This window comes from Scatophagus argus, chromosome 8 (genome assembly GCF_020382885.2).
Source record: "Scatophagus argus isolate fScaArg1 chromosome 8, fScaArg1.pri, whole genome shotgun sequence".
Taxonomy (NCBI): domain Eukaryota; kingdom Metazoa; phylum Chordata; class Actinopteri; family Scatophagidae; genus Scatophagus; species Scatophagus argus.
This window is the reverse complement of record NC_058500.1, coordinates 26,337,152-26,349,983: the sequence shown is the minus strand read 5'-3', so window position 1 is coordinate 26,349,983 and position 12,832 is coordinate 26,337,152. Positions and strand designations below refer to the sequence as shown.

Sequence of the window (12,832 nt, the reverse complement as noted above, 5' to 3'; positions counted from 1 at the left end):
TGAACACATAACAGAAGGGTGGCTTTCACTCCCTAAGACAAATACAAATTTTCTAAATTGTACAGTAGTTTATAGAGCAATGAAAACATGGAATTCTTTACCACTGACATTGAATAAATGACCACAGAAATTAAGGTTTGAAAAGCAAAGCACATCATATTTATAGGACAGTAAGTATATGTCTTATGTTGACATTTGAGTTGATAGTAATGTCAGATGTATGTTTTTCAAATGCATTGATTTGTATAGACTGTAATGCTTAATGTGTGGTTTAAAATGTATGTATGTTTTAAATGTGGACCCCTTGAAGACCAGATTTGTTTTACGGCACAGCTAATGGGGATCCTAAAAAATAAATAAACAAATAAACAAGCCTTTGCTTAGGTGCTGCTGTCAATATTGCACTATTGGTGGGTGGCTTCTGTTGCCTCCTATTTAGAGCTCTCTCTTTCTCTCTGTCACGCCTCCCTTGATCACTCTTGTTTTTTGTGGGATGGGTCAAGGGTTTTTAGTACCACTCTCCTACAACAATAAAGACCAAGGCAGTTGTTGCTGGCTGTATTTGTCCTGTGTCTGAGTGGTGCGGAAGGACCGACAGTCATGGATGACGTATATAAAGCAGCAGTGAGTACAGACAATACCAATTATGATGTTCTCTTGTATTTTCCTGTCTGATGAACATTCATTTGAGGTGATGACGACTAAAGCACATAATAATCAAAAAATCTTGAGAAATCCTCGAATAGATCATGGCAGTGTGTTGTGCTTGTGCCATTGTGACAGCTGTTCCTCTGAACAGCTGCTCCTTTTCTTTCAAGTTCAGTGGGGCACACTGTCTAACATATTGTCAGAAATTTCAGTCATGTTATTTTATGTAGATTTATCACACAAAATTTAGAAATTTAAGGCTTTTGGTACACATTGATGTAAATGTGACATATTTTACAGTAAGCTATAAACCATAGTCATTGTATTGGACAGATCTTGGTTACATAAAAATAGAGAATTTCTGGGATAAGTTAATGCATTTCTGTAAACGAAACTGATTTAAATTGAAGGGTTGCCAGGGTCAGGACTAAGGACACTGAGGTCATGTCCTTGGCATTTGGAGGGGGGGGTGTTTTCAACATTTAAAAACACATACATGGTGTTTCTTCTTTTGTGCCCCTGACTGTCTTTCTTGTGATCACTGATCACTGTGGTGACCACTTTTTTCATGTGACCACTGTTTCATGTATGCCTGACGATAGAAAATAGAACAGACAGTTCAGGGGGAAGAAGAGAAGAGACAGCTGCTGGATATTAACCCCCCCCCCCCCCCACCACCACCACCACCACCACCACACACACACACACACACATAACAAAAATAGTAAGTGAAGAGGACAGTGTTACATTGCAGTCATTGTAGAGATTATCTGTTTAGTAGCTAAGCATGGAGTTTTACTCTGATTGTACAGAAGTGAGAGAGTTTTCATCTGTCTTCATATATGTTCATCCTGATTTTTTTTCCCCCAGGTTGAGAACTTGACAGAGGAGCAGAAAAATGGTGAGGAAATACTACTGCTATTACTTACTGTTACTGCTACTACCATTTCATTTTTTTATTCACCTACTTTATACCTACTTCATATAAACACTCATATAAACACATGATAACTGCAAACAATGATATATAAAGGAAGTGTCTTATAGAGGTTACAGTTTGTTGAAACAATAAAAAAGATAAAAACAATACAATAAAATATTTAATGATTGGATTAAGGCTATCCCTGTGGCCCTCCCTTTTAAAGATGAGATCCTTTATAACCAGCTGCCATACACCCATGAATCTGACATTAAACCTCTCAAGAGAGGAAATTCCCCTATACTGTAGTTTTATAGCCCAACGGTAAGACCACAGCAACTTTTCCAACAACCACTTTTTCCAGTAATTTTTAGAAACACAATATCTATACTTGCATTTTAAAGGAAAGAACCAGTGAATAAATTTGGTTCCTGAAAAAGGTTCTTACTCACCCAAACACTGAGTGCCAACAGGATTAATAGTAGGAAGATGGAAATACATGTATTGTCTTGTTTATTGATGTTGTGTGGAAAGAGTGAGGTAAAGAGAAGCAGTGTGCAGCTGAGAGTGAGAGAGATGGGCAAGAGATCTACAAGAGATCTCTTTAGAGATAAACTGGCTATGTCTGTATTTTCTGTGTGACTCTATTCAAACATCAAACAACAGAATCTTGCAGAAGCAAAGAACAAGGAACACTACAGTGACTGATGTTGATTTTACATGTGCAAAAGTTCCCATCCCTAACAACACTGGCACTTTTACCTCTAAGTAGGGTGTGATCGACCTATAGATAATGAAAAAATGACTTACACTGTAAAAAAAATATGTTTTTACGGTAAAACACCGGCAGCTGTTGTTGCCAGAACTTCGCCGTGAAAATTACAGAAAGACATTTTCTACTATTACGGTAAATCAGCACTAATATCGCTGATTCTATGGTTAAGGATGGTGTTTGATTACACATTTTACTGTAAGAGTTAATGTTTTTATCACTGAAAAATACCTTGTTTTGCCCCAAAATCAGCATGAAAATACTATATAAAATAAAGTTTGTGCCATGAAATATGAAGGGTTTTAACTGTAAAATTAACGGTCTAAATTATAAAATACAAACATACTCTGTAAACATGTCCATAAATTATTGCAAAAAAAAGGTTTTGTCAGTATTTTTTGACAGTAAAACACTGGCAGCTGCGGTTGCCAGAACTTGACCGTAAAAATAACTGTCAAACATTTTATACTGTAACTGCAACAGAGCACTAGTACTGTAGATTTTACGGTTAATAATTGCGTTAGAGTCCATAAGTTTCTGCAAAACTAATGGTTTTTACCCCTGAAAAAAACTTGTGTATTAGTACTGCTGATTTTACAGATAAAAACTTCATAGTTGAAAATACCAAATACACCATAACACCATAAAGATTTAAGATTGCATGGTAGAAGTAAAAAGTAAAATATGTACACATATTGTACATAAAACAACCACAAAAAATAATCAAACCTTTTTTGTTAATGAAAATAATCTGTGACACTGTGTAGAACAAGACCAAGAACTTCAAACATTCAAGCATATTTCCATTATTGCTATAACAGTATGTACATTTAACAGTTATAAACTGTATCCTTCATGAGAAATTAATGCAAATATTGCAGTGTTGGTTGTTAGGAAAATTACGGTATATTTCTGTTAAAAACAGTACATGGATTTTTTTAACAGTAGGGCAATGTATATTTTCTGGAGTAAACATGTAAAAATAATGATTTTCCCTGATAAACTTTTTTACGGTGATTAATTGTTAAAGAAACAGTTAAAAAATTTCAATTTACAGTTTTTTACTATCATGATTTACATTTTTTTCATTGCAAAATCTACAGAGATTTTTTACAGTGTACTTTCTTAACAACATGACATGCTCAGTTTTGGTTCCAGCCCTTCATAGTTTTTATAATAATAATAATAATAATAACAATAATAACAATAATAATAATAATAACAATAATAATAATAACAATAATAATAATAATAACAATAATAATAATAACAATAATAATAATACATTTCGAATAATAGTGGTTTTCATGATAAAATAGAAGGGGGAGGCTAAGCACTGGACCTGAGGAGACTGTGTGATAAAGACAGGAGGTATCAGAGTAGCAGAAACTATGGGTAAGAGTGTGATGGTGGAGCATGTCACTCAGGGAAGGTGGGTCCTGGATACAGCAGGAGAGGAGCAGAGTTTTTGATGTGCTGGAATTTATTTAGGACTTTGGATGAAGTTCAAGACAAGATCAAGGCACACATCAAAGTTTCAACTGCAGAAAAGGAGAGTGATGGGCAAAGACAGGCTATGTTTTTGAGGTGCAAGGTTTTCTTACAGATTCTTTTAAGCCAACATATACAGAGAGTTTTGTGCCACTTCCCCTTCCCGAGTTGCCAGACAGTTTGCCAGAAGTTCAAGACAAGATCAAGGCACACATCAAAGTTTCAACGGCAGAAAAGGGGAGTGATGGGCAAAGACAGGCTATGTTTTTGAGCTGCAAGGTTTTCTTACAGATTCTTTAAAGCCGACATTTACAGAGAGTTTTGTACCACTTCCCCTTCCTGAGTTGCCAGACAGTTTGCCAGAATTTCTTCAAGGCTGACCAACGGTCTCTTTCCATGGTATTACTGAACTCCTCCCACATGCCTCAGGAGTCCCACAAGCTAACCATGCCCTGTAACTAGCATAATAGCACAAAAGTCCAATAACTGAAGACCACTTGGGTTCAGATCAGGAAGGCAATTTCTCCCATTCACACCCCTTCAGCTGACACTGTCATTGCCCACTCATAGTGGGGGCCAGTGAGGTGACCTTCAATTTCTCAAAAGCTAGCTTCAACAACTGGGTACCCCCACACTCTACCAGACCCCTCTGACTCCTCTTGCAGGGCCCCAGTAACCCTCTGGGCAGGATACACTTGTCCTTGTTTTTTGTCTACGTAGTGGTCTTCGCGAACTACGCTTTGTCTGGCCCCTAGCCCTGGACCAGTTTGCCTTGGGAGATCCTACCAGGGGCAAACAGCCCCTGACAACATAGCTTCTAGGGTCATTAAGGCACTCAAACCCCTCTACCACAATAAGGTGGCCATTCATGGAGGGGTAAATCACAGATCCATGTTGGATAATGACTTTTCCTGTCAAACATTCATTGACTTCTAGTGATTCCTTTTTAGTGTTAGTAGTATATGGGCATGGATTTCTCTGTTTCTAGTTCCTACTACCTTAAGCATGTATCTCATTGTCAAATAGCAACAGATGCTGTGTCCCTTGCAGAGTTCAAGGCTGCATTTGACATCTTCATCCAGGATGCAGAAGATGGCTGCATCAGCACCAAAGAGTTGGGGAAGGTGATGAGGATGCTGGGACAGAATCCAACCCCTGAAGAGTTGCAGGAGATGATTGATGAGGTGGATGAGGATGGTATGTCAGCATCATTAAGTCTGCCAGAGCACAGTGCTGTAACAACACTAAAGTAACTTGAGTATACATGTAAAGGGAAAATCAGAGAGGTTAAATAACTGCAAATATGACATAGAGATATGGAGTTTTTATAATTTTATGGTTGATGTTCACAGGTAGTGGCACTGTAGATTTTGATGAGTTCTTGGTTATGATGGTCCGCTGCATGAAAGAAGAGAGCAAAGGAAAATCCGAGGAAGAGTTGGCTGAATTGTTTCGCATGTTTGACAAGTAGGTTTCTGTTTGTATTCCTATTCACAGAACCATTTAAAAATTCAATGGAAAATTGTGAAGTTAATATTAGAAAAATCAGTGCTTTCTCCAGTAGTAGACTGACAGATAAAATTTCTCTCAGTGACTTTGATCTAAAACTTGATTTCAACAAATAACAATGTTAGGAAGAAATGGTTTGGTTCTCTACAGTACACTTAGAACAGTTTAGTGTTCACAAGGTTCAGCCCACCTCAGACATCCCAGATGAGAAAACTGATTTCTTTATCTTGTATTAAGGAATGGAGATGGCTACATAGACTTAGAAGAGCTGAAGACCATGCTGGAGTCTACTGGAGAGGCCATCACAGAAGATGATATTGAAGAGCTGATGAAGGATGGAGACAAAAACAATGATGGAAAAATTGATTATGATGGTACGTGAGTCAGCTCATTCATTGCACAGTCACAGACACCAACCATGTCTTACAATGTGCACTTTGCATTTGAAAAATTTGCAAGAAACAAAAGCAGCACAATGCATTAACTTGCATCAACTTCCAAAACAACAGGTATGAACATTTTCTTGTTTGTCACTGAGTGAGCCACAGTCATTATTCACACAGCCACAAGTGGTTGATAGTAGTTGCTATCTTATTCATCATCAGGGGACACAGGCATCTGGCAGAGTAGATCTGGATCAGTTTGATCAGGCTGTAACTGACTAAACCGAGTGAGTGCATGGGACTCACAGCACCTAACAGACTGGGCTCCCCAGCATTCATGACCGTAACCGAGGGCCAGTAAAATGTTAATTTTACAACTACTTAGAATGAATGGTGTAGATTCTAAAGAGATTATGAATGGCTCAATTTCTAACTTTGCATTTACACTACCGCTCAAAAGTTTGGGATCAAGAAAATTTCTGGTTTTCCATGCAAACACACACGAAATTAGTCTGAATAAGAAATACAGCAAATGAACAGGACATGCCAACATTGTCTGAGTTAGAAATGGAATTTTAATGGAAATGATGAATATGTTCTTCAAACTTTGCCAAAAAAAGAAAAAAAACACCTTTTGCAGCCTGGCAGACCTTAGGCATTCTAGCTGTCAATTTTTCAAGTAATCGAATGAGATTTCACCCCATGCTTGCTGGAGCATCTCCCACAAGATGGATTGGCTTGATGGAGTCTTCCTCCATACCATAAGGTCAAGCTGCTCCCACAACAGCTCAATGGGTTGTGGGTTCTGATCCGGAGACTGTGCTGGCCACTACATTGCAGTCAGAATTCTGGCTTACTGCTTATTCTTTAAATATTGCTGACACATTTTGAAGGTGTGTTTTGGGTCATTATCCTGTTGTAGGATGAAATTGGCCCCAATCAAGTGCTGTCCACAAGGTATGGCATGACGTTGCAAAATTTTGAGATAGCTTTCCTTGCTCAAGGTCCCTTCCACGCTGTACAAAGCACCCCCAGACCATCATGTTGCCTCCACCATGCTTGACTGATGGCATTAAGCACTGTTCTTGCACAAATGTTCTTCTGTTTGATCCGAAGACCTCAAACTTGGATTCATCTGTCCACAAGGCCACAAGGTTTAGGAGTGTATTTATGGGAATGTTTGACCATTTTGACCAGCGCATTTGTGAGGTCAGACACTGATATTGGACAAGAAGTTCTGGCTCGCAGTCTTTGCTCTAATTCATTAGAGCTCTTCCACACGAAACTCACTCATCTATGTCTTTATGGACCTTGCTTTGTGAACTGGTGAAGCGAAAGGGGCTGTTTCCAAACTGTTCCCACAAAGTTGGGAGCATGGAATTGTCCAAAATCTCTTCCTTTCCTTGAAACTAAGGGGCCAAGCCCATCTCCTGAGAAACAACCCCACACCACCAAACTGCACAATGCACTCAGACAAGTGTCATTCTCCTGACAACCGCCAAACCGAGACTCGTTCATCAGATTGCTAGATGGTGAAGCGTGTTTCGTCACTCCATGACTCACTCAATGACTTGCATCACTGCTCTAGAGACCAGTGGTGACGTGCTTTACACCACTGTATCCGACGCTTTGCATTGCACGTGGTGATGTATGGCTTTGATGCAGCTGCTGGGCCATGGAATCCCATTCCATGAAGCTCTCTACACACTGTTCTTGAGCTAATCTGAAGGCCACATGAAGTTTGGAGGTCTGTAACGATTGACTCTGCAGAAAGTTGATGACCTCTGCACACTATGCGCATCAGCATCTGCTGACCCTGCTCTATCATTTTACGGTTGCTGATAATAGGCCTCTAAGCAAAATTGTAGATCATTATTTTAAAATCTTCTGATTCATTTTAATTGTTTCTGCAATGAATAAAATTGTTTGTTTTCCAAAGAAAATCACATTTTCATGCAATTCACAAAGAAATTTGCAAGTGATCCCAAACTTTTGAGCGGTAGTGTATATGGTTTGTTAGCAGCAAGTGTAGCCGTGGACTCAACGGAGCCAGGAAGAGGGGGATTTGTGAAATTCGAGTTTTACTTTTTTTTACTTTTAGGAGCTGAATAAATTAACCGAGACACTTTTTGTACATGTCTATTTGTACGATAATTGTCAGTGATTGATTCGGTGTAGATCTGGCATATTTTGAACAAGCCTAGTGTCAAACATCAGCAGTAGCCTATTTGACTGCGTTGCTAACCGTTGCTAACAAATTCAGTTAACTTGTAACCAGGACATTTGCAAGCAACATTAAGAATCACAGTCAAAATACAGGTTAAATAAACCAGTGCACTTCATCTTCTCAATCTTGACTGACCTGGACAAATAGACTAATTCTCTTGTATCCTGATGTGATGTTCGGACATCTTTTTCAACTAAGAGTTATTTACTGTCCTTCACAGTCCATTTTTTTCTGCTTCCAGCACATCAACTTCTATGACAAAATATTTACTTGCTGCCTGATAAATGACACCTACTGTCAGGTGCCATTGTAACAAGATATTATTCACTTCACCTGTCAGTTTTCATAGTATTATGGCTGATCAGTATATGATATTATTATTATTATATTTGCAAAAAGAAGTGCTCACCAAACAACCACCAAGGATTTTAACAAATTTTCTCAAACATGAGAGAAATAATTATTTTGCATTCACAGAAAAAGTCTTTGAGCTGGTACTTCAACTTGAGAAAAATAAGTTGATTCTTCAGATAAGGGACAAAACACTCACATTTCTGAAAATAATATTATTTACTTCATAACTCATTTGTGTCAACTCCGTCAGACCTATTAAAAAGTATGCTTTTTTAATTTATTCACAACAACAAGAATTTAAAGTTCTCAAGTATCCAATGATAGTGTTCAGTTACTCTAATATGTAATAAAATACAATATATAAATTTTTGTTCTGATTTCACACTGATATGAAAACCCCTGTTCCTAAATTCTGTTATTTTCTACCTTTGTTTTTAATGTTAAGACTATATAAACTATTTTCTTCCTTGAAAAATAAGATGTAGATCATAAACATAAACAAAAACTGAACAAAGAGTAATTAATGTTTATTGAAAATTAACAAAAATATGCATCTGACGGTGTTGACAAAATCTTAAATCAACACGGTCAGTTTTAAGTATACTAACAAATGTACAACTAAAAACAAAATAAAAAAACACAATAAACAACTGATGGAGATGACAACAAATCATTCCAACAAAATTCTAACCAATCTTTGTCTTTGGACATATTGAACGTAATCAAAGTACACAGTCACAGAAAGAAGTAAAGTAGTACACAGAAAGAGGAAAACTGTCAGAGAGATATTGTTTCAATATTGTGTCGATGTCTGGACCTTTTATGTGCATCTCTCCAAGCCTTTCTCTTATGCCTTTTTTCTCTTTCTCCCAAATCACCTATTTGACTTATTTTTGCCTTTCATTCTCCAGCACCTCACGTTTACACTCTGGGTTACTGTATAATTTCTCTCTTCTTTTTCTTTGGTACTCCCTATTTCTTCTCCTTTACTCCTCCACTGACGCTTTCTGTCTAGCCATGGTTTCCTACAACACAAATCTAAGATGAAAAATGTATTAGAATTCTAATTTGACCCTGGAAACTGATTTTTATTTAATTGACAAATATTTATGGTTTCAAATCATAAATTTAATATATTTATATAAGCTGGAAATTATTAAAGCACAATCAAAGGAAGACCACATCCTGGCCATGCTCTACAAGTCAAAAGTGTAATGTACACAAAGTTAAATAAGAGGTTGGAGATGGTGTTGACACATTAAACCTGTGACTGCAGTGATGTCAACATTATTTGTATAAAGTATCAAAAAAACAAAAACTTACCAAAGCATGTGTAGTATTGCTGCATTCATGATACACAGGAAGTGGGAAAAGGGTACTCAAAGATATAGCTGACCATACAATCCTCTGATTTATTTAGGATTATGAAAAAAATCTGATGGTGTTGACTGAAACTGAGGACACAACTTTGATTTGATTTATTTTTATGGAAAATCATGTTTAATGTTTACTTGTGTATTGTTTGACGTATTTATAACCATTATAATTCTTTTGATGCATATATTTTCTAATTTGTAGAGTCTTTAAAAGGTTTTTTGGGCATGTCATAATCTCTTACAGTGACAGGCACAGGAACATTCACTTTCAAAATACAGAACATAAATTTTTAACAAATTGAATTGAAACTGTAAATATATTTTGGAATAATAGCATAGCTAGGGCGGCATGGTGGTGCAGTGATTAGCACTGTTGCCTCATAGTAAGAGGGTTCCAGGTTCAAATCCTGGTCTGGGCCCTCTATGTGGAGTTTGCATGTTCTTCCTGTGGCTGCGTGGGTTTTCTCTCTCTTTTCTCTGGGTTCTCCGGCTTCCTACCACAATCCCCCAAAAATACATATTAGGTTCATTGCCAACTCTACATTGCCCCTGGGTGTGAGTGTGTGGCTGTCTGTCTTTATGTGTCAGCCCTGTGACTGACTGACTGCGGTATAGAAAATGGATGCATTTTTAGCATAGGTATACACAATTCAAAAGATTTTAGTTGTTGTATAAATGTATAAACTTCTTGATTTTTAACATAAGGATGACTTTTCTATGGAGGATATGTTTTGTCACAGCTCACAAGATGGTAAATGGACTGCACTTATGTAGCACTTTTCTAGTCGTACTGAACACTCAAAGCACTCTTACACTAGTGTATTCACCTATTCACACCGTCACACAACACTGAGTAGCTGTGGCTCAGGAGGTAGAGTGGGTAGGTAGAGTGCTGCGCTTTTATTTTTGTTATTTTGTATACATACATGTATACTGACTGTGCATTCTTGTTAACAGAGTTCTTGGAGTTCATGAAAGGTGTTGAATAAAGGATTCAGTTCACACTGCAGCATCTTCACTCTTCAGTGACTTCATCACCATCATCATCACCATCTAGGCCATTCATGAAGACATGCCTCCTGACTGCTTTAATAATGTAAACAACATGCTTGTTTTCATCAAATAACTGCCCTGTCAGTTATTTTCAAACCCTAAAAGGTTTGCTGAGAGATGTCATTCATTGCACATATCTTCATTTGTAATAGTTATGATAAATCAATGTCAAACAATTTTCATTAAAATGATTTTCATAATTGCAACTTTTGTTTGTCATATGTGATGTAACATAGTCATTGTAAAATGCCAGGGTACTGGAGAGGAGAATCCGGCCGATAGTCGAACCTCGGATCCAAGAGGAACAATGCGGTTTTCGTCCTGGTCGTGGAACACTGGACCAGCTCTATACCCTCCGCAGGGTGCTTGAGGGTTCATGGGAGTTTGCCCAACCGGTCCACATGTGTTTTGTGGACTTGGAGAAGGCATTCGACCGTGTTCCCCGTGGCATCCTGTGGGAGGTGCTCTGGGAGTATGGGGTCCGGGGTCCTTTGCTAAGGGCTGTGCGGTCTCTGTACTCTCGGAGCAGGAGCTTTGTCCGCATTGCCGGCAGTAAGTCGGACCTGTTCCCAGTGCATGCTGGCCTCCGACAGGGCTGCCCTTTGTCACCGGTCCTGTTCATTATTTTTATGGACAGGATTTCTAGGCGCAGCCAGGGGCCAGAGGGTGTCTGGTTTGGGAACCACAGGATTTCATCTCTGCTTTTTGCGGATGATGTTGTCCTGTTGGCTTCTTCAGGCCGGGACCTTCAGCGTGCGCTGGGGAGGTTCGCAGCCGAGTGCGAAGCAGCTGGGATGAGAATCAGCACCTCTAAATCCGAGGCCATGGTTCTCGACCGGAAAAAGGTGGTCTGTCCCCTTCAGGTTGGAGGAGAGTTCCTGCCTCAAGTGGAGGAGTTTAAGTATCTCGGGGTCTTGTTCACGAGTGAGGGAAGATGGGAGCGTGAGATTGACAGGCGGATTGGTGCAGCGACAGCAGTAATACGGTCGTTGTACCGGCCCGTCGTGGTGAAGAGAGAGCTGAGCCGCAAGGTGAAGCTCTCAATTTACCAGTCAATCTACGTTCCTACCCTCACCTATGGTCATGAACTTTGGGTCATGACAGAAAGAACGAGATCTCGGATACAAGCGGCTGAAATGAGCTTTCTCCGCAGGGTGGCGGGGCGCTCCCTTAGGGATAGGGTGAGGAGCTCTGTCACCTGGGAGGAGCTCGGAGTAGAGCCGCTGCTCCTCCACATCGAAAGGAGCCAGTTGAGGTGGCTCGGGCATTTGTCCCGAATGCCCCCTGGACGCCTTCCTGGGGAGGTGTTCCGGGCATGCCCCACCGGGAGGAGGCCCAGAGGAAGACCCAGGACACGCTGGAGGGACTATGTCACTCAGCTGGCCTGGGAACGCCTTGGGGTCCACCCGGAAGAGCTGGAGGAAGTGTCTGGGGAGAGGGAAGTCTGGGCATCCCTGCTCAAGCTGCTGCCCCCGCGACCCGGTCCCGGATAAAGCGGAAGAAGATGGATGGACGGATGGATGGATGTTGTTGATGTTATTTTCAGATGTTAAATATTTGTTAATAATAGTTGATGCTCCGATGGATTTTGCTAAAGTTAACCACTTTTTAGAATTAGATTTTTACAGTAAGAAGTTTGCAACAAAACGATTTTTATAAAGTAATGATTATTCTATCATCCATCTTCACCTTTTTCAATATGATTGTGTTGTTTTGGTCATTGTTCACATGACATCCACATAAGATTTTGGGACCACCCACCAGCTGATCACTGATCAATTATGAAATACTTAGGACCAAAAACAAAGATAAATTATTTGTCCGCCTCTTAAATTGGACAAAATGCAGACAAGGATCTAGAGTCTCTGAATAGTGATACAGTTTTAGCGTAATATTCTGTCACAGGTGTGATTGACCAGATGGAGTTTTAGCCTTTTGTTATTACTGTAGATGTAGTTCAATGCACCTACCAGCAGATGGTGCAAGAGGAAAGAAATGAATGCAGCATTAATGCAGATGTCATGCAGTTTGACCTCCAGATGAAGAGATAAGTGAAACACATTGTTTGAGTCTATCACTAGTGCTACATACAGCAAAAAT

At 39.3% G+C, this 12,832-nt stretch overlaps 1 protein-coding gene across 1 annotated transcript; it reads left to right on the top strand.

Annotated features, from left to right (window-relative positions):
- The first annotated feature begins 494 nt into the window (after nt 1-494).
- Nucleotides 495-10,938, top strand: tnnc1b (troponin C type 1b (slow)). Its single transcript, XM_046398221.1, has 6 exons — nt 495-624; nt 1,519-1,549; nt 4,881-5,027; nt 5,183-5,297; nt 5,577-5,713; nt 10,637-10,938. The coding sequence occupies exons 1-6, from the start codon at nt 601-603 to the stop codon at nt 10,666-10,668; spliced, it is 486 nt and encodes a 161-aa protein (XP_046254177.1). The 5' UTR covers nt 495-600; the 3' UTR covers nt 10,669-10,938.
- The last annotated feature ends 1,894 nt before the right edge of the window (nt 10,939-12,832 follow it).

Excerpts from the sequence above, each read along its gene's own strand:
- tnnc1b (XM_046398221.1), top strand. The coding sequence starts at position 601 with ATGGATGACGTATATAAAGCAGCA. Across the intron at positions 5,028-5,182 it reads TGATGAGGTGGATGAGGATG|GTAGTGGCACTGTAGATTTT; the intron begins GTATGTCAGCAT and ends TGATGTTCACAG. Across the intron at positions 5,714-10,636 it reads TGGAAAAATTGATTATGATG|AGTTCTTGGAGTTCATGAAA; the intron begins GTACGTGAGTCA and ends TCTTGTTAACAG.